At 36.0% G+C, this 22,395-nt stretch overlaps 1 protein-coding gene across 4 annotated transcripts in view; it reads right to left on the bottom strand.

The window, feature by feature from the left end:
- Nucleotides 1-2,195: 2,195 nt before the first annotated feature.
- Nucleotides 2,196-22,395, bottom strand: part of LOC107664060 (rab effector MyRIP-like) — a 33,043-nt gene continuing 12,843 nt past the window's right edge. Inside the window, exons 3-17 of one of the 4 annotated variants that reach the window (XM_016454501.1) lie at nt 15,082-15,303; nt 12,542-12,678; nt 10,549-10,629; nt 10,291-10,388; nt 10,104-10,184; nt 9,406-9,525; nt 9,124-9,292; nt 8,409-8,971; nt 7,125-8,240; nt 6,899-6,958; nt 5,660-5,845; nt 5,406-5,567; nt 2,924-3,022; nt 2,767-2,827; nt 2,196-2,543 (exon numbers count right to left, since the gene is read on the bottom strand). In XM_016454501.1, the coding sequence (XP_016309987.1) occupies nt 2,530-2,543; nt 2,767-2,827; nt 2,924-3,022; nt 5,406-5,567; nt 5,660-5,845; nt 6,899-6,958; nt 7,125-8,240; nt 8,409-8,971; nt 9,124-9,292; nt 9,406-9,525; nt 10,104-10,184; nt 10,291-10,388; nt 10,549-10,629; nt 12,542-12,678; nt 15,082-15,303 (3,169 nt within the window). In that variant the 3' untranslated portion in view covers nt 2,196-2,529. The remainder of the gene's footprint in view (nt 2,544-2,766; nt 2,828-2,923; nt 3,023-5,405; nt 5,568-5,659; nt 5,846-6,898; nt 6,959-7,124; nt 8,241-8,408; nt 8,972-9,123; nt 9,293-9,405; nt 9,526-10,103; nt 10,185-10,290; nt 10,389-10,548; nt 10,630-12,541; nt 12,679-15,081; nt 15,304-22,395) is intronic. The other 3 variants (XM_016454503.1, XM_016454502.1, XM_016454504.1) reach the window with 3 other exon arrangements.

Here is a 22,395-nt window from a genome sequence, read left to right as displayed (position 1 = left end):
GACCACGTGGACAAGCCAGAGGACTATTGGAGAAATGTTTTGTGGACAGATGAGACCAAAATATAATTTTTTGGTTTATATGAGAAGTGTTCTGTTTGGAGAAAAGAACACACTGCATTCCAGCATAAGAACCTCATCTGCGAAACATGGTGGTGGTAGTATCGTGATTTGGGCCTGTTTTGCTGCATCTGGGCCAGGATGACTTACCATCATTGATGGAACCATGAATTCTGAATTATACCAGCAAATTCTGAAGGAAAATGTCTGGACATCTGTCCGAGAACTGAATCTCAAGAGAAACTGGGCCATGCAGCAAGACAACAACCCCAAGCACACAAGTCATTTTACCAAAGGATGGTTAAAGAAGGACAAAGTTAATGTTTTGGAATGGCCGAGTCAGAGTCTGGAATTGAAATGTTGTGGAAGGAGCTGAAGCAAGCAGTTCATAGGAGGAAATCCATAACATCACAGAGTTGAAGTGGTTCTGTACTGAGGAATGAGCTAAAACTAATACAAGATGTTGTGCAGGAATGATCAGCAGTTACAAGAAACTTTACCTGCAGTTACTGCTGCAAAAGGAGGTCACACCAAGCAGCGCTATATATATATATATATATATATATATATATATATATATACAGTAGCGCTACTTAAAACACATTCAAAGTAAGCTCATAAATTGCTAAATTGCAATAGTAACCGTACACGCCTCAGTTTATGTCCTAATAATATATGTGCTTTGTAATTGTAATATCTAGTTTGATTTGTATATTTGAAATGCTGTCAAACAGAAATATAGATCTCAACACCTGAAATGTTATATTGATGATTTCAATAAATGAATACCATAAATAGTTCAGGTTATGTAATCAGAACAACTCGATTCAACAATAATCTGTGGACAAAAATTTACTATTATTGAAATATAATCAAACAAAAAAATCCATTAATTTATACAGATAATTTACACTTTACAATAAATCAAATGTCTTTACAATAGTTTGTAAATTTCTCTATTATCAAATCTAACACATTAATTTATATTATCAGCATATATAAAGTTCTGCATGATTGTGACACATGGCTAGAATAATCTACTCTAAATCTGACATAAATCATAATCAGAAAGATTTTTTTTTCATATAATAGAAGTCAATGGTAAGAAAAACTGTTTGGTTTTCAACATTCTTTAAAATATTGGCATTAGTGATGTCACTAATCGTTCGATTTAACCGGTTCTTCTTAGTGAACTGGTTGAACCAGTTCACCAAATCGGACTGAATCGTTTGAAACGGTTCGCGTCTCCAGCAAGCATTAATCCACAAATTACTTAAATTATTCACTTTTTAACGTGGCTGACACTCCCTCTGAGTCAAAATAAACCAATATCCCGGAGTAATTTGTTTACTCAAACAGTATACTGACTGAACTGCTGTGAAGAGAGAACTGAAGATGAACACGAGCAGAGCAGCATGTGTGCAGCGAGCCGGATAACGAACGTACACGCCCACTGTTGGAGCAGTTCTCGTTCTCGAGTCAAGAACCGGTTGCATCGGTTTTCGGATCACCAGTACACTGAACAGAGAACCGTTTCTTTCGGACACATCCGATATGAGAACCGATGAGCTGATTCTCGTTCTCGAGTCAAGAAACGGGTGCATCGACTTGAATGAAGGGCAATCTGGCGAAACGTAAGTTTATTTAATAACAAATAAATCGCAATGGATTATGTATAGTAAGTGGATTATGGTTTCTGCGCTGATGACAACTAATTTATTTACTTTATATCTTCAAGACTTAAATCCTCGTATGCACATCACTGCCTGTTACTGTATTTGGGTGCTTAGTTGCAAAACTTAATTGTAAACTTTTCAGATCATGATTATGATGTTTTAACTGACTGAATTATGAATACTAACTTTATATATTTGAATGTGTATTTTCATCCCGGCCCGGGACGATAGACTTGATATCATTACGTCATCGTGAATGACGTCATTACGTTAGGGCGTAAAAGAACCGATGAACCGTTTTTTTGAACCGGTTCATTGAAACGAACTGTCCGAAAGAACCGGTTCGCGGAAAAGAACCGGACTTCCCATCACTAATTGGCATGAGGGTGAGTAAATGATGGCAGCATTTTCATGTTTGGGTGAACTATCCCAGTACTTAATACTTTTTTTTGTTATTATTAATAAAGACTTAATCGAATGATGAGCTTGATTCATAGTAATGGTAAAATATGCCAAAACATTGTATAATTTTACATTATTTTAGTTTATTATTTATTTTACATTATGAGGGGAGAGAGGTACTAAAGCAATCCTATCCAAGAGTAATTTGTTTGTGTAAAATGGCATCACTGGATGAGCGATACATCAGTCTATCTGAATCTGTCAGCCAGAGCTTGAGTCCATAAAATATTATCTATGAGCCATGAGCTTCAAGGCACATGTGATCAGTGGCTTTTTTAAGTTTGTAGTTATTTAACTTTGTGATGATGCTTGCCGATGTTTCCCACTGTCCTCATTATGCTTCTTTATCTGAAATTTACAGATAAAATTGGAAATTCAAATCATTTTCAGTGACAGATGTATGATTTGAACTATTTTAGACTTTTGAGTAATGCAACAGAAATAAATGAAGCGCATATAAAGATGATGGGTATAATTTCTGCAGAATTTTAAAATAAAACAATTAGACATTTCACCTGTAATTACACAGGTTACATGTCAGTTGTCAGTATTGATTATGAGTAGATCTTACCTTGTTTTGGAGGTGCTGGCAGACGCCTCCTCAGTTTCCGAGATGAGCTAATGGTTTGTGTCTGAAACAAAAGTATTATGACAGTTAAAGTCATAATTAGTCATATGAGCGTGTAAGAATATGTGTATGGATATTATTTAAAATATGAAGACAGCACCTTGGTTTTTGTAGTCTTGACCTTGGTAAATTGGGTCTGTGGAGTTACATTAAGACCTGCATTTTTCAGAGCAGCAATTCTTGAGGAAATGTCTAAAACCTGGAAAAAATAGCACAGATCAAAGCAAGTAGATATGAAAATGACTGCTTTTATTGAACAGAAACACTTTGCAGAAAGACTGTTATGTGAAATGTTACTGGCAGTTTTGATACACCATGGTTAGTATGTTTGCATAGTTCTATACAGTATGTATAGTTTACAGTATATACAGTTGTATATAGCATGTACTGTATAAAGGAAATCTACATTATTATATTTTAGTATTATTTTTATATTATTTTTATATTCTTATAATGTTTATCTATATTTTTTAATTGGTTTTATCCTTATATTTTGAGTTTTTATTTAAATTTTAGTTCAGGTTTCGTGATTTTATGTGCTTTTGTCATTTATTTATTTAATTTGTTCAGTTTTTTTTATTTACATTAAGCTTTAAATTATTTTTATTTCAGCTTTAGATAGTAATTCTGAAAAACCAATCACGTTTTGCTTTACAATCAGGGGGGTCTCTTCCTGAAATATCTTCATTCATAATATGCATTGGCTCAAATAGGAAATATAAGGGCCATAAAAATGTATACAGTAAAAGATGTTTACATTTGGATTTCGTTAGACCATTAGACTGTGTACAAGCCAACCCACAGTATATTTACATGCCTTTGAAAATTCCAGAGAAACAGCGCTTTAAATCACGGCTATAGGAGCAATGCTATACTGGATACAAATGCGTTATGGAAGCGTCAATCAAGATGGAAAGAAAAGCGTCAATAAGTAACTGACTAATAAATTACTGGATTCAACCTCATGATAAACATGTGAGTTTGTGTAATAGGTTAAATTGCCTTCACACAACAGCCAACATAGCGTTTTCCAGTTTTTCAGTGAAGCAGTTTGGATGAAATGGATATAGCATTCTAAATAATATTTTCAAACATTAATTAAAAGTATTACAAGTTATTGCCATTGTTTGGGGAGGAAAATATATAGGTTGGTTCTTTTTTTTTTAAATGTGGTGCAGGTGTGTTGAAAATAAATGGATATAAATGTAAGACAAGAGATATTTATTGGTTAAAACACTTGATCACGCAAACAATATTTCATATGAATCAGACTTACTTTTGTTTGTAAGTTACTTAACAGCATCCAAAGTAGGTTTTTATTTACATTGTCCACTTGCAAAACTCCAGTAGCCTACTACACGCTGCAGTGATGCTGAGACAGTACCCAGATGGTCATATTGGACCATAATTGATATTATACGTGTTATTATGCCCCATATTTGTTACCGCGATTGTGCTTTAGTCTCCTGCGCTACAGTGATGCTGAGACAGGTACCCAGATGGCCATTTTGGCCCATCATTTATATTATATATGATATTATGCCCTATATTTGTTACCGCGATTGTGCTTTAAAAGGCTAAATAAGCCATGCCATGTCGTACGCCGTGTCTCTGCTCGCTGCATGTCGCGCTGCAACAGCTGTAACTGCAACTGGACGCATCAAAGCAAATGTGAGAATCATTTGTCCTTCATCGTGTGGCCATCGCGCCTTGTCCAGAGTAAACAGCATCGCATTAGATTTCTATTTGCTTTGGACGCGTCGCGAGGGTATTACTGATGATGCTTGGGATCTGTGAATGATCATAAATTGTGTATAATCCTGAGTTTATCCTCATTCACTGATCCTGATGGAAATATAAAGAAGCCTTAAACAACAGGGGTGCAAAATGAATCTGCTCCCACCCTGATTGTAAAGCAAAACGTGATTGGTTATAGCGAGAATGTGCTACGATTGGTCAGCGAAGTGTGGCTGTTATCTGATTGGCTTGATGCTAGAATTGTCTCAAAATCCACAAATACGCGCAGCGATCCACAAATGCACAGCGAGCGATCCACAAATGCACACAGCGTTCTTCAAATGTACAGGACGCGATTCACAAATAAATGCCGGGCAAAGTTGTGTTTGTAGAATAAAAATATATTTGTGAATATATTTTTTATTAGCAAGTCTAATTTTTTTTTATTTGTGAATTTCATTCATGTTTATTTGTGGTTCTCATTCTATTTATTTTGTGAATATGTTTGGTTTTTGTTAATCGCGTTACATTTATTTGTGGATCATAATCTATTTATTTTGAATAATGCAACAATTCTACCCCCATATTTCATTATTTCATTTTTGTTTTTAATTTCACTTAGTTTCCAAGGCAACATTTCTGTAAGTTTTTCATCTAATATTTATATTTACATTTTAATTTATCTTTATTTCAATTAACTAAAACAATTTAAATAGTTTAAGTAAACAATAACATTTGTTATATTACTCATTAATTCAAGTGTAACTGCATATTCAGAGCTATGAGATGCTGCTGCTGAGATTCAGAAAGCGAGAGAGAGAGCACAGCATCCAGGCCAAACACACCTTGAGCTCAGACTGCTGCACCTGGGCTGCTGCAGAAGCCACCTGGTCCTCCAGATGAGACAGCTCACTTTCAGTGGTGGATCCACTGATGCTGCGCGCACACTCCTCCAGATCCCCCAGTTCAGCCTCAAGCCCGTACACTGTACCTGCCGCCACATACACCTGCACACAGTGAAATGAATCTGAATAAATTGAGAAGTAGCTCATAAATGCCCAGTGGCATGAGAAATGTTAATCTCTGAAAGAATCCGTACATTCTCCTCGAGTCCGCTGAGCTGCTCATTCAGTCTACTGGCCTCGGCAGGGGGAATTACCGAGAGGTCACTGTGGTCTGACTGGCCTTGTCCATCGACCACAGATCCGTGAATCAGATCCTCTGTAGCATTCAGTACTTTTAGCACTTCTGTGGTGATGCTGCGCAGTGATGTGGCCGAGTACTTCTATTTACGATAAATACACAGAAGAAGGTACTGTAACTTTACACATTAACGTTCACATTCATATAAATGGAAATGAATGGGGCATGGGGCAAGTCTAGTGTGACAACACCTGAATTAGCTAAATTATTAATACTGATTTAATGAATACAATTTACATTAAATTACTTTTTTGGATGGGCCAACTGCATGCCATATTCTTTATGTAGACAATACATCTGGAACAGGCTGAGAAACTGAATCACTTATTTATGGAAACCCATTACCAACCACATAAGAAAAATAATGCTTTGTTAAATCTTAATTATGACATAAAAAGCCACAATTAGAATATAAAAAGTAATAATTATGAGATTTAAAGAATCAAAATTGTGACATACTATCTCATTTTTGACTGATTATGTTATGATTTCAACTTTTACCTCATAATTATGACTTAGTATGTCATAATTATGACATAAAAAGTATGAAATGTAAATTTTTTACATACTAAATCATCACTTTTATCTTAGTATGTCAGTTTTTACATTTTATGGAAAATATGATTTTTTTTTGGTTATGTAGCAGAAATGGGCTTCCATACTTATTTACATTGTGTCTACATTTTGTAGGTTATAATGAGAGGATTTGCAAGTGTGCGGATGTCAGTGAGCTTGCATTGAAAACAAATCTGCCATTTGAGTGCCACTGAGTGGATTTAAACACCTCCGACTGGCCATTGCGTGTGCTCAATGTGCTCAACCAACATATCTGTGATTGCTTACAATGCTAAATGCTGTGAAAAAAAAAAAACGTTGACCAAACTTGAATAAATCTAATTAGAATATTATAATCCACATTTTTTATGTGGTAGCCATAATCATATTCATGATTATTTATTGATTAATTGTGCTCTAACAGAATGTAAAATATGTCAAATATAATAAATAATGAGCCCAGAGTCAGACAGCAGATGAAAAAGTACAGAAAAGAGAGAAAGGAATATGTACAATTATCCTAGTAAATTATGAGTGCATCAATAAGAGCAAACTGTCCATATTAGTATACAATCATCACCTGTTGTAGTATATTGGAGATTAAATGTAGGTTTTTCTCTATGTCCAGCATGTGTGCATCCTAACAAAGATCAAATAGGGGCAGAAGACAAAGAAAGAAATAAGAAATAAAGAAGAGCTTCAGAGAAATAGGTTAAGCAGATTAAATAAAAGCATGTTAGTTGCAAGCAACTAAGGTTACTGCAGCATGTAGCGTTTAGTATATATACACTGTAGTTAGTTGTTACCTTGTAGATCTCCTCCGGTGACAGATACTCCTCCTGACCATATGGGGTGCTGTGCTGAGTTGTGGGGTACCGCTGTGCCTCCCTTTTTTCAATCAAGTCACCTCGACTGTTGCTGTCCTTCTCTTGAACTTTCTCTTCTGATGATTTGCTGCATTGTTTGTCTTCTGTCTCCTCTGTATCTTCAGAATTTGTATTCTCAGCTCTGCTCTGCTGTCCTTCAACTGCATTTCCACAATCTTTTATTTCAGATTTTTTCTCTTCAGTCTGAACTTCTTGCTCGTTCTTTGTCTCTTCAATTCTCTCTCTAGCCATCTCATTTTGTGTATCGATCTCAGCAAGTGTCTGTTTTTGGCTCGCAGAGCTCATTTCTTCTGACATTTGTGTCTCACCCGTGTCCTTTTGCTCACAAATGTCCTGCTTTGCCACAGTGTCCTTTTGCCTTTTCTCTGATCTATTTTCTTCTGATTTCTCTGCATGGTTTTGGGTTTTCTCATCATATTGTATCATTTTGGTTCCATCTGTCCTGTCATTTACCACCAGCAGCTCAGTTCTTATTGACCGATTTATACCCTTGGTTTCAGTTTGATACTCAGACCTGTCCAGTTCATCTTCAGTGGAGGAAAGTAGTGTTTCGCTGACCTGACTGGTCAACACTCTCAGTATGGAAGTCAGGCCATCTTTCAATATCTCAGTTGATCTCACTTGATTTGTGGATTCAATTTCATCTGATATTTCTTTTGAATCAGCCTCAATCTTCAATGAAGCATCTCCCATAACTTTATCTCCCACTTTTGTGTTTGTCTTATTTTCTTCATTCCCCATTTGATACTCCAACCTGTCCAGTTCATCCTCAGTGGAGGAAAGTTGCATTTCTCTGACTTGACTGGTCAGCTCTTTCAATTTGGAAGTCAACTCCTGATCTAAAGATCCAACTACACCAAGGGCCCCTTGATTGTAATAGCTGGGAGAATTGAGACCAAGTCCAAATGGATCAGGGGTCACGGCTCCAGAGCTCAAGATGTCAGGGGTCGCAGTGTCTGAAGTGCCATGCAATGCTGAGTCTTGTTTCACATAACGCCTCTTCATCAGAGCATCTAAGAGGTGGCTATTGGAATCCTGCCAATATATAATCAGAGTCATGAAATGACAAAAAAAAGTGTATTCTACTGATACAATAAAATCATTTATTTTATTTTTATAGGTTCAGAAAACTTGTATTAGTGTAATAAAGGGTATAAAACTGAACTTAATACAAAAACATTTTCAGATATTATTTTTTGTTACCGACTGTCCTTTCCACTCTGCCTCCTCTCTCTTATTTTTCCTCCTTCGCCGTGACCTTTTGACACTGCTGTCCTCTAGGCCATCCTCACTGCTTTCAGCGCCTCCTGGATTGAAATTGATATCCATGACGTTTGAGCGGCGGGCGGATGAGGGTCGCCTGTGTTCTAGTGGCACTTTTCTCTTCAAGAAGGGCAGCACAGTTTTCTGGGACAGGGGTGGCGGCCCATCCTGTCCTGAGGAGTTCTCAGCATCAGCATTCAAGGTGTGTGCAGTGAGATGTTGTGCTTGTGCATTCAAAGGCAAGGTTGCTTGATGGCCGTAGGACTCTGGGTAACCCAACTGCTTATTGGCAGACATTTTACGCAGAAACTCTTCCAGTGCAGCTCCCCAGACCCCATTAGCTTCAGGCTCTGTTTCTGAGCCCATCTCATTGTAAGCTGACACCACGCCAGACTCCCTTTCCAAGACGCTGTAGACCAGACTTTTGCGCTTAGTTAAAAGGCCTGGTCGAGAGAGCAGGTTGCTCTGATAAGCAATCCAGTTACCATCAGGACTCTGTAACACTGAAGACATATAAACAGCATTTACACATGTATATAAATGAAGGTAGTCAACATTTAAAAAATTCTAAATAATTTAAAATCTCTCTGTCATAAACATGAGAAGTTAATTAACTGTGATTGAGAATCATATGGATTTAAGTCAAGGATCTAACTGGAATTGTCCAGTCGGTCGACACTCCTCCAGCTAGGCATGGCCTGGACAGGCATCATTTCTTCCTTCATTTCCAGAGTATGACTTATAGAAGATGAAGGTCTTGACCCAGTGTTAGCATGCTGGTCTGTTTTCTCATCAGTCATGAGACAGAAAGCTGAGCGAGACCTCTGAGGGGAGAGGAAACGTTTCATTCAGCAAACATTAAAGCAAAAGAACAAACCAAAAGCATTGCAAAATTGCAGGTGATTCAGCCTTTAAAAGAAATAAAAAGCCACTGTACCCAGAGAGAAGCATCAAAGGCACTCTGGGTTTGATCAGGAGAGATTCCATCGCTGTTCTGGTTCAGATTACATCCAGACTGCATCTCATCAGTCTGTTGATCCCTTTTCCGGCGGACAATCTGATGTTTAAATATTCCAATATAATAGGTTTATGCAAACATTGTCAAAATTGATAAACAATAATATGATAATTAAAAATTAATATAATCATTTAAAATTATATATAGCCAAAAAGTATTTTAAATTGAATATTATATCAACACATATACTCCTATTCAACATATGTTAAATAATACAATTCTTCATTATCTTTTTGATGTAAACCAAGAGTGTGAATATATACAGATACCCAGATCTTAATACATTCAGATGTCACATGATCCTTCAGAAATCATTCCAATATGCTGCTTTGGTGTTCAAGAAACATTTCTTATTATATAAAGGTTGTGCTGTTAAATATTTTTGTGGAAATCTTGACACTTTTTTTTTTTTAGGATTCTTTGATGAATAGAAAGAAAAAAACTGCATTTATTTGAAATAGAAATCTTTTGTAACATTACAAATGTCTTTGCAGTCACTTTTAATCAATTTCATGCGTCCTTGTTGAATTCATGGATTCTTGCTTAATACACACTGAATTCTACACAATGTAAAACTCTACACTCATGAAAGGTCATTGCTGTCACGTGTTACTTACTTTCTGTACTATAGTTGTGGTCAAGTCCTCTATCAGCTCTCCTCTGTTCTCTCGCAAATAATGAGCTTCATTCTGCTTCTCCTACAAAAGCAAATGTCAAATAGCTGCCATGTCAAACGTTGCAAGTTACTGAATAGCAAGAATGAATGAATGAATAATCTTGTGCCTATTAATGGAAAAGTCTTACTTGACTGCCAGTCTGGATCTCAGCCTTAGCAATGGCCTCATCTATGGCCTCTTCTGCCACCCGCTGTGCCACATTAATAGTCTCAGCCATGCTGTGCTCTGGAGAGAGACATAATAATTAAAGACATAATAAATCAAAGAAAATGGGCATATCATTGTCAAGTGTTTTCAAATGTCCACTTTATGAAACTAATAAAATCGAAACTACTGATATACAGTAACAAACCATACATATTTAATCAAATATTTGATCACAAACCTTCACTTTGCTTGTAAAACGTCGAGTCGCTCTCATACATACTACTCTCATTGCAGACACTCTCCTCACAAGTGCTGCCCTCTGTTGGTGCAAAAAATGTTACAGGTGATTTCATCAGAGAAACTTTACAACGCTTTATAATCTATCCATTTTCAGTTGCAGAGCATTCATAACTTTAGAAAGTGTATGTATGTTGCATGCCATGAAGAAATACTTAATGCCTCGATTTCTGAGGGCATCAACCTTTTATAAAAAAAGAACATCCACATAATAAAATGTCTAAATTTAGTTTCTACTTTTTCCTAATAGTCTTTCATCCATTATTAAAATAATATTCTCAAGAGTAATAAGGTAGGACAAGAGTGGAATAGACAGCTTTTGCTCAATATTAAATGAGAAAAAACAAGTACAACTATATGCATCAAACATTTCTGTTGTTGTTGTTAGTGTCATTGACAAACTGTTCCTGTGATAAACTGAGAAATTCAACAGCACTTCCAGTTCTGACATGATTTTATAGTGGTGTCAACAGTTTTCTCTCTCTGACAGACACTGTCTTAGTCTCAGAGAGCTGTCGGATGACAAATCATTTGATTGGTAAATACTGGCATATTGGAGCACTCAGCTCTACATAGAGCCATTTAAAGTGCTCCCCTCAAGCCAGTGAAGGCCAATCTGCCTCTGAAGTCACCGGCTACCACTCTATAAAAACATCTGCCCTTTACATTCAAGCCAGTGTTTACGCCTACACTCTGCTGAGGAGATCAAATCAAAGTAATGTTATGAATCTAGCTTTTTCTATGAGATAAGCTGAAGACTGATGTTGCAGCTTAAAAACCTATCCTATAATGCTATAAGCTTATTGCTCCATTCTTATTCCGACGTTAAACTCAAACAGATTATCTCCTAGCTTTTTTCTGCATCAAATTTCCAAAAGCCTGACCACATAGTGCAGTGTGTTTTGTGGCCAAAGCTCTTTATATTTCATTGTCACTGTAATGGTTTTATTCTCCTCCACAGAGAGCTATTGTTCCTCAGAGGTTACAGGGGGAGGTGACAAACATCCACAGTCATGGTCATCCATAGTTAATGTGGCATTGGCCTTGCTCTAAACTGCCGTCCTCTTCATGGAGAAGACATTCTCTGCTCACAGACCACAGCAAAACTGAAATGGAGGCTGGACATAGATCGTAACTCATTTAGTGTTGTGTCCACAAACACAAGCTAAGGAGCTTCAAAATGGCGTGGAAGAGAAACATATTCAGAGAGATTTTTTACACTTCCAAACAAGGGTGCACAGTAAAAATATTGTGAATTAGCAGTATATTTCTGGCTACTACTTTCTGGCTTTATTAACAGTAGTTTTTTAACTGTAAAAATGCACTGTATACTTTGACTTTCCAGTGCACATGGAGCAGAAAATGATTACATTTTCAATTTCTGAATAATATCTTTCTGAATAGCAATTGAAATATTCAGTTTTTTTTTTTTTTTTTTTTTAGGCAAGTGAATAAATGATTTACCTGTTAATGTAATAAGTAATTACTGTATAGAATTATGTGTATATGCTTGATTTTGATTCGTTATTTAAATGTTAGGAATACAAGAGGTAAAGGATATTTCAGGTCATAATCAAAGTGCACAGTGACCCTTCCTCCATAAACACGAATAATTCTCAGAAATCCTGCTACTGTTAAATTGGATACAGAGGGAGCAAGTCAGACCAGACAAGCCCTGTCTGCTCTTTCCTTAACCCTCATGAATTAGTGCTAAATACATGCGCGCACATGCAACCATAAGCTGTGAAAAAGACAGAGCTAGGGCTTGAAGGAAAATCTAAAACGGACATATCCACTGAATGCAGATGACATTTGAAATGGAGCATCTTCTACAAACATGCAACATGTAAACAAAATATATATCAAAATACATTATAAATTGTCATAGTGTGAATTTTCAAGGAAGGTCATACAATAGTCCAGATGGCGAGTACCTGTAAGCTCTGCTAGCGCTTCATGCTCGGCTGCATGCCTCCTGTAGAGGTTCTTTAATACTTTGGCACTGCCAAACCTTTTAAAACGCCTTCTCACATTATTGTAGAACCATTCCAGTGACTGTGTCTTCAGTAGCCTGGAAATACGGGAACAAGGCCACATTATAATGCATTTTTAAGAGCATTCCTGAGTTTCTGTTTACATTACACTTATTAAAACCTTTGACAATACAAGTACATAACATATGATTATGAAGACCATGACATTTGTTCTATAATCATAGACACAAGGTCCTATAATCAAGCACACGCACAAACATATATACAAAGAAAGGTCATAGACAGTCAAAGGCACTTTTTAGCATGCTCAGTATCAAAGACCTGGTTACGCCTGTGCTACACTAATATTCAGACTCTCACTGCTCAAGAAACAAATAGCTCCATGTTGCCATGCCACCAATAGCAGAAGTCCAATAGTTTGAATTCAAATGAGTTTTTTTTCAGAGGAATTGCCTGCTGAGAACATATAAGATTATTGTTTATTTTGTATACAGTAAGAAATATTGTCAAAAAGAAAATTAAAATTCTGAAGAATTTTTATTCTTATGGTCCAGGGAGCAGACCAAAATTGCCAAGAATTTTAGCATTCAATAATTATCAGTCAACAATTATGTTACCAACATTATATCAACAACCAAGTTTTAATCATCTGTTTAAAAAGAAAAAAAGAATTATGCAGAGAAATATGAGATGTTGCTAAAGATTGCAGTGTTGTTTTCATTCTTAAAATAGCATTCTGTGTCCTTTTACCATAATGTACAGACACTCCCTGAGGGCAAATTATATTTTTTCCTAAAGAAAAAAATTTAACTTTAAGATAGACCTTATATGGGAATTACTTGTTTATGCATTTATTTAATGAACTAGACAAGAAGCCACACAAATACTGTATACAGATAGCTTAGATCCTACATATACCTGTTCTGTCCATAAGCATAGCATAAATTGAAATTGCCTGCTTCGAATCAGTAATGATCTAACTAATACACTGATATTTGCAGTTAAAATTGGAATTAAAACTGGAATATTATGTGTGGACAGAGAAGATTCAAGTGGATGTGCATAGTATCAAAATTCAATTTCACTGATGGACGTAATCTCTGTTTAAGTGTGAGTGTGTATGTATAAGACAGGAAACAGAAGAAAAAATCCTTCTATTAATAATAAATAAATAAATACAACAACGTATTGTACAGAAATGCAGGACTTTTGTAGGACATAGTAACCTTCCATGCACAGTGTGTGAAGCGTAAAGCTCTTGGGTTTCATTAAAAACGATGTCACAGCACTACAGATTCATATCACATCTCAGAAAGTCACCCTTCACTGGTTAATCAAATGAGTTGAACCTAAAGTGAAGGTTTTCTAAGGTAATTTATATGTTTGCAGGCCAGAATTTGTCCATTAGTGTGCATGTAAGAAGCGCAAAAATATTTTCTGTCTTGGTTCAGTAGTATTCTGACCTACAGCAATCTGTGACATTTACAAAGGCCTTTGAGTGCAATGTCATGTCGTGCTCTATACTTGCATTATACATAATTACAGTATTTTGATGACTGTAGAAGTCTTCACAGTGTTATCCGAACCCTCGACAGGAGGGTTATTGCACTTATTGTCTTTCACTAAACCATGTGTGTAAACAAACCCACAGCCACAGACACTCACTAATGCTCAAATGACTACTGGGTGCTACAAAAAGGTGCTTGGAAATATATGTGAGACACAACTCATGAACATAAACACAAGCACATTTTCACAGTAAAACAAACAGTCCATTTACAGAACCAGTCCTGAACCCATCAGGATGTCATTTTTGTTATTTTATTGTAAATTAACTGGGCTCTTTTTTATTTATTTTAATTGTGTAAAAAGATACTTAACTTCTTTTTGCCAGTCCATATATATGTTTTTATTTATTTAGAAAACCGACTTTCAGTCTTCAGTGTTTACTAGGGATCATCAAATAATAAAATTCTGACTGATTAATCTATACTATTTTGTCTAAATAAAATTAAAATACACTGCTAAAAACAAATACATTTTATTAAATGTTACAAGTGAATTTTGGCATCACAACATTATAATGTACATTACAAAAAATTTATATTCATTTTTAGATTTGCAAAAGTTATTTAACTGTTATTAAATTTTTAGTGTTTTTAAGATTCACTTCAAGTGAGAATTAGACATGGCAAAGGTAATCTTAATGTAAAAAAAAATTTAAATACTGTATGAGAACTTAGCATGTAAAATTAAATATCCAATACTGACTGATACTGTCAATTAAAAAATATCTGATATCAACCTATAACTGACAAAGCACCACTTTATCATGTATCCCTAGTTTTTAAACCCTGATAACAACCAGAAGCATCATGAGCCTTTTACCTGCAGGTGTTTCCCACTAAAGCCCCCTGACGGAGCTCACGCTCACTCTGTCTCCGAACCACAACAGCTCTTGTTAACGTGGCAATACTGACCTGGTCTTCTGGCAGGCGGAGCACAGCCAGCCTTTGTCCTTCTTACTATATGTGCAGCAGCCCTTGCAGACGTTGTAGCAGCAGTCCAGGCAGGAACGTTTTGGGTTGAGCAGGAACGTGAAGGGAGAACAGCAGCGGATGCAGCAGCGCTCATTAAACCTGTGCTGCCGCGACAGCAGAACAGACCGACTGCCCTCCTCAACCAGTGCCTTCTTCATCTCACTGGAGCGAGAGAGAGAGAGAGAGAGAGAGAGAGAGAAGAAAATAGAAAAACAACTGTGATAAAGTATTTGACTAAAATTATTTAAAATGATTAAGCTAATGCATAGTTGTCGGAGTATTAGGATGATGCATTAAAAACATAGATAATTAATCTCCATGGAAGGCAGGCTGTAGTGCCCTATAAGTGGATCATGTTCACATGACATCTGCGTGTGGACAGATGTGCTGCATTTGCCCTTCAACGTCTTAAATCTGTCTGCAATTCCAGCCGTACTGTAGCCTCCAGAGAGGAGAGAGCAATTCAGAGCAAAATTGCTCTGACATTTAGCAGAAAGACAAGAGACCTAACACTATTTAATGGACCCTTTTCACATTTCCGGGTTTCTCAGCAGCGGAAGTCGTCATAGTTGGGTTAACTTGAAGAGCACTGAATGGGAGCGTACTACAAATATATTTTTTACATTCCCATTTGCTCAAATAGCAAAAGAAAAACTCCACGATAGCGTTTTCGTGACTTTCAATAAAAGGAAAAAAAATTGAGAGAGACTGATAACGGCAGTCAGAAGAGAGTACGATGTCAAATTTACCGTCCCTCCCATAGACGCTGCATTAGAAACACCCTCGCATTAGCGTTAACTGTTTTTTTTTGTAATTTGATGCAAAGGTGATATAATACAAAGAATATTGTTATAAATGTACATACATTTAAAACAAATTAAAATATGAAAAACTTTCGAGGATTTACGATGAGTCTTGTAACATGGGTCCATAGAGGATTGCAACCAGCACATACACATTTTGTTTGGACTAGGTCCATTAGATTAATGCTGCTTAATTAAACTGATGTGCCTTTAGGATATGAACTAAAAGTTTAGTTTATGATTAACAAGTCAGAATTGTAGGGTTTATAGAGTACAGCAGTAAGAAGGCAACTGATTAAATGAGAGTAAATAAGAAATATCTTAATCAATAAAAATATATACAAAAAAAAAGCATATACTATATACAGTATATATTAGTGGTGGGGGGTTTTTCTGTCTGGAGCTTACACTGATACGCCAGTAGGTGGCGACAATTTACTAGTCTTTATGAGTAAATCACTGAATCAATCACTCAACTGAATTGTTTCATTCAAAATGCTCATTTATTCCACAATGAAACAAGTGAGTGGCTGCATCCAAAAACACTTATTCAAAAGAAGTACCTACTCAGAGAGTAATTACCTAGTACCTATGCATAATATGGAGATTTACTTGTAAATATTAATATGTATTTCTATAGCTCTGACTGAATTAAATTTTTGGCAGCCCCTGAAATGGGTCGTACTGACATTACCGGAGCGTTTGAAGAATACGCTACAACGCTCATTCAAAGACAGGCATCTATTGCTTGGAGAGAGCAAGAACACCTGAAATGCATGTGCAGATTCAGTCGAGAGATAAAGTTTACCCTCTTCAACTTAATGCTGTTGAACTTAATTTATGGAGCAAACTATTTGCTTAAACAACCACAACATTAACAGCAACGCTAAAATACAAGCGTGTGGTATTCCATTCTCCAGCTGAATGCTCATCAAAAAAGGACCTTATCAGCTGCAAGTACCGCTGCCAAAAAGACTATTTTGAAATTATGGATAGAACCATTCATTCCCACAACTTCTACCTGGCTATCATACTTCAGAGACATTGCCTTGCTGGAAGGTACCACTGCCAGGTTTATCTTTAATTAATCGGCACATGATGTGCATGTTAATTAATTAATCTTATTAATTTGAGATTATTTTGATTAATTGGCACATTATGTAATTAATTAGATTTTAAAAAAACAATCACTTGACAGCCCTATTTAAAACATAAGAGATACACCTACCCCCTTATTTTGAAATTATGGATAGAACCATTCATTCCCACAACTTCTACCTGGCTATCATACTTCAGAGACATTGCCTTGCTGGAAGGTACCACTGCCAGGCTCAACGGCGCAAAAGACAACACTATTCGGAGTTGGGCAAATATTGCTGTGATGTTGCTAGATAGGCTGGAAAGTTGACATTACTGCTATGCATATCTGAATTTTATTTCTTTTATTTTTCTTCCTCTCCTTTGGTACAAGTGGACAGCTTCATGGCATCTGTTTGTACATAGTTCTCTGGAACTGTGAATTGTGATATATGTTTCTGATGTGAAACTAAATCTGAATAAAAATGTTGATCATAAAAAAATACAAGCGTGTGGTAATGTTAGTCAGATCAGATGCGCATGAAAGTTGCACGTGTTACTATAACAAACACAGCGTGTTTTCTTTCAGAATCATCATTGGCATTTAGAAAGACAAAAATAGGTTACAAAAGTTTTTACCTACAGTAAAAATTAAGATAAGGTGTGAATAATTACATTTTAGACACATTGTCAGTAACTGTTGTGCATCTCTGATCAACACACAGAATCCACGTTTTTAAACGAATCGACTGAATCAATGATTCAGTGAGCCATTCATAAAGGCAGTCACTTGCTTCGTTTCTGAATGAATCAGCCGTTTGAATGAATCGATTGAATGAATGACTGAATCATTCACTTATTAAGACAGGGATTTGTCACCACCTACTGGCGCTTTTAGTTTTATATTTAGAGTATTGTTTCTTTTTAAAAAGAATTATTTTTCACAAGCCTATTTATTTGTATTTTTGTATGTTGAATAGGGTTGCAAAAATGTGGAAAATTTCCAGTAAATTTTGGAAATATTCCAGAAACTTTCCAGGATTTTTTGGAATATTCCAGGGATTTTTGGAAAGTTTCCAGAAATTTACCGGTAAGTTTCCACCACTTTGCAACCCTAATGTTGAATTAAAATATTTATTTCTAAAGCTACATATATTTCTTTCTAAAGCTACTTTTTTGCAACGTCTATTCAGTGTTTTTTTTCTAAATTAACACAATAAGTATTATCTTTAATAACAACTTTATCTTTAATTAATCGGCACATGATGTGCATGTTAATTAATTAATCTTATTAATTTGAGATTATTTTGATTAATTGGCACATTATGTAATTAATTAGATTTTAAAAAAACAATCACTTGACAGCCCTATTTAAAACATAAGAGATACACCTACCCCCTAAAAATCTACATTTGTGAATAAAATTATTCGCTAACAAAAGTAAAACATTAATCAACAAACCTTTTTTACCACCTTCTTCATAGTTTCCATACTTAATATCTATAAAGGACAGGTTCAATTCAACCACATTTCCCTCTAATGTGGTTAAGTCCCATAATTGCACTTTGTCCCAGAAGATACTAGAATATTTACAAGCAAAAAATATATGCGCTGTAGTATCATCTGGAAAAATTCGCGTTTGAATGGTCAGTGGCAAATTCTTTAAATATGAAAACATACTTACAGGCTGTGAGTCAGAACAGACAGCATTGTAGGCTACTCTCCAAGGTTCAGGAAACAGTCCTCCGTAAAATGCGTTGCTCACATCTGAATATTTGGGTTGAACTGTTCTGGAACAGTGTTGTAAATACAACTTAACCACTGATTTCTAGTTGTGTCCTCTTTTGGAAGGCCAAACAAAGTAGTTTCGCTTTCACAACGAAACACACAGCGTCTCCACGACATGGCGGCAGCGGCAACAATACTACAGCGAGAATCAAAGTTACGCCTTCTTTCTTTGCGTAAACACTTGGGCGGTGTTATGCAAATCTTCCCACACAGTGACGTAGATATGTGGGGGCGTGTGTAAACGAGGCATTTTAGGAGGGCGTGGATTTGCAAACGCAAAACTGCAATTGCATCATATGACCCCTTTAAAATTTAAATCATTTTAAATTATATGTCATGATACATACTGTTCTAAAAGCAAACCTATGACTCATAGAGAGAGAAGCTTACAAAGAGTGAAGAGAGGGATGAAAAACTAGAAAGGAAGCATTGTATTGAAAATCTCTGCTTCAGGTGTGGCATTTACTTTGTCTCTCCAAACAAAGCCAACAGGAAATCATTACGAATGATTAGAGCCCCAGCTTGAACGGATCGGCTCCAGTGAATACTGAGAGAGGGGAACTGAGGATAATCTCAGCAGATTTAAAACAGACAAACAGAGGAAAGAAAAAAAATGGAAAAGAAAACATAGGCTTTGATGACATAATGCACATGCAAGGGTGGATAATACATTACAGTGATGTTGATGTTGTAACTGTGAACTTGGCAAACACACATTTATAACACTGCATTTTTGCATCTGTGTGTGCACACAGAAATTGTTTGCTGACAAATTTGTGCCAAAACCTCCCTTTGGGGACATTTTGTGCATGCATATGCTTGAACTCAGTGAAAAACAACTCTTGCACTAAATCCAAGATGCTTGTAGTTTGTAGATTAATCTCTAAATGTGATACTAGAGATTACAAACAGCTTTCCACCAGTTCGTCTAGTCAAGTCAAGTCAAGTCTGCTTTATTGTCAATTCTTCCACAGGTACAGCACATACACACAGAGAATTGAAATTGCGTTACTCTCAGACCCTTGATGCATACAGATAACACTAACAGTAGAACATACATACAGATAGATACAGAATCTAGAACGTCTAGACTGAATCAGTGGCAAGATGCATTTAAAGTAACAGCCAAAAAGCAAAAAAAGAAGATAATAGCTGAAAATTCTTACAGACCTGAGCAGGATCAATTTCATGTCCCTACAATCACCCACGGTGATGATACCCCATCAGGGGTCTCTCCAATGAACTTATAATTGGATACTCAGCAGGCCATTTCCACCGAGTTCTCAGAAATATGGTCTGTTGTTTACAAAGCAAGCTGTTAGCAGAGAACAGCAGAAGTGTCCTGTGCGAGTATGGTGCAGATCCAAGGGAAGGTCTACTAAGTAACTCATGCCAGATAGCCAGATTGATGTATATCAGCTGATATTAGATATTTTATTAGATAGTGGATTTTTTCCCCCTCCAATTTTTACATTTAGATTAACTGAGTATTAGATGATGGCAAAGGCAAAGTTATTTAAAAAAAATAATAAGTTAACAATGTTAACTGTAATTTTTTTAGCACATTTTAACAGTAATATCATTTTTCATAATGTACATTATAGTGATGCCCTAAATGTCTGTATGCATTTAAAATGACTGATTTAAGTTTTTAATGTTTTGTTTTGAATGTATTTAGACAAATATTAGGCAGTTGCCATAACATGACAGTTAACAGTTTTTTTTACATGCAATGTTAAAATATTTTGTAGTAGTTGTGTTTTTGTTTTTTTTACCATTCAAATTAAAATTCATAAACATTCATAAAATAAAATGCATTTCATAATTTAACTTAAATTTAATGTATTTGTAATTAAGTCTAAATTTAATCTCATAAAAAAATGTTGCATGAGGATTGAGAGGTTCTCTGCACACACAACAAGGGAGATCAAACTCAAACCAAATCTACTGTTGTGTTATATAGCGCAAAGACTCCAGCAATTTAGTAATTACATCCTGGAACATCTTGTTAACATAGATCAGCAGTGTTATTGCAACACAACAACACATAGCAGTCTGTAAAACAAGATGTGGTATGCTGGGAATGGCTCACTTTAGAGCAATGCAAGAAAACATGTACTAATCAGAGCTTGTCAATCTGTTAAATGCATAGTTGCTACACTGAAAAAAGTTTTTCAAGCAGTACTTCATCCAATTCATAATTTGTCTTTAAATTAAATTTACCATTATTTGTTTTATTTTTCAAGTAATATTTTTTTAGTTCAAAACATTGATAAATATAAATATTTTTCATTAAGAGCTCAACTAAGACATATTTGTTGTGACGAATGTAAAATATCAAGGTTAAATTAACTCATATTATTAAGTTTATATCATGAGCACGCCTCCTCACACTGGTGCTGCGAGTCAGTTAACGATGTCGTTTTGTCACTGTGTGATTGTGTGTGAATTCAGCGAGCTGTGGGTGAGAAGGTGGAAACTTTGTTTTAGATAAGTTAGGTGTATGGACGTTATATTCCGCCATTTACCTTTTATCGCTCTTTCTTTTCCTCGAGAGACTGTTTGTGATAGGCGAAAATTGTTGTTTGTCTAAAGTGGGACATTTCTCATCCATTAGCTAACGTTAGCTAGTTTTCTCACGCACTTGCAGCGGACAAAACCGCGCTTGAAACCCGGACCAGCGAGTTCGACTGAGATTATTTTCGTCTTTTCCTTTTTCTTTTTCACTCGATGTTGTTTATGATGAGTGTAAGTTAATTTTACTCATACAGCAGCCGCGATTCCAGCTGAGGAGAGACGATGGCGGCGCTAATATGGTGAGTGCAATAATTTACAAGAGGGTCTAGCTGCAGCCTTGCACTTGCATTCTCAGGCTTGCATTCTTTTTTTTCTTTTCTTTTTAAATGCTTTATTTAGTGACAATTCACATACAAATTGACAATAAAAGGAGGAAAACGCTTAACGAGAGACTTTGTGCATTGCGTTCATATTCTGCTGTTCTGTGGCGACGGATTTTGCGGGTCTTGTCTTTTTCTTGCAGGACCTTGTATGTTATAGTATAAAATTAGTTTTAATCGTTTAATTACCACCACAGCGTCTTGTCTCCATTGGCAACACGCATGATTTCCTGAGAATGCACGTCTGAGAGTGCAAGTGCGAGGCTGCAGCCAGACCCTTCTCATAATTTAATGACCACGTTTAATAGACATGGCTGTTGTTTGAAAGAGTAAGTTTAAATTAATTAACGGTGTAAATACAAAAACGGATGAATATACTTCTGTTCTTTCTAGGTTCAGAGCCCTCTTAATGACTATCTTGTTTTGGAAGGAAGAAGAAATGGAAGAGATGCTTTGGAAGTGTAAGTATGGCCCTCATAACTGTGAAAAGAGAGCACAGCAAACGTTATATAAACATTATCCCCCGGATTCACAGGCCAGTCTGACTAAAATGCATGTTCAAGCTGTCTTAACTGAAAATATCTTGTACTGACACATCTTAAAATATGTCAGTGCCATTGTCATGTCTCAAAATGCACACCAGTAAAGTTCTTAAGGGTTCCATGTAATGCTGCTTTTTGGATGCTTTT

This window comes from Sinocyclocheilus anshuiensis, unplaced genomic scaffold (assembly GCF_001515605.1).
Source record: "Sinocyclocheilus anshuiensis isolate Anshui unplaced genomic scaffold, SAMN03320099.WGS_v1.1 scaffold23, whole genome shotgun sequence".
Taxonomy (NCBI): Eukaryota; Metazoa; Chordata; class Actinopteri; order Cypriniformes; family Cyprinidae; genus Sinocyclocheilus; species Sinocyclocheilus anshuiensis.
The sequence above is the reverse complement of the archived record's forward strand: the minus strand, read 5'-3'. Positions and strand labels throughout refer to the sequence as shown.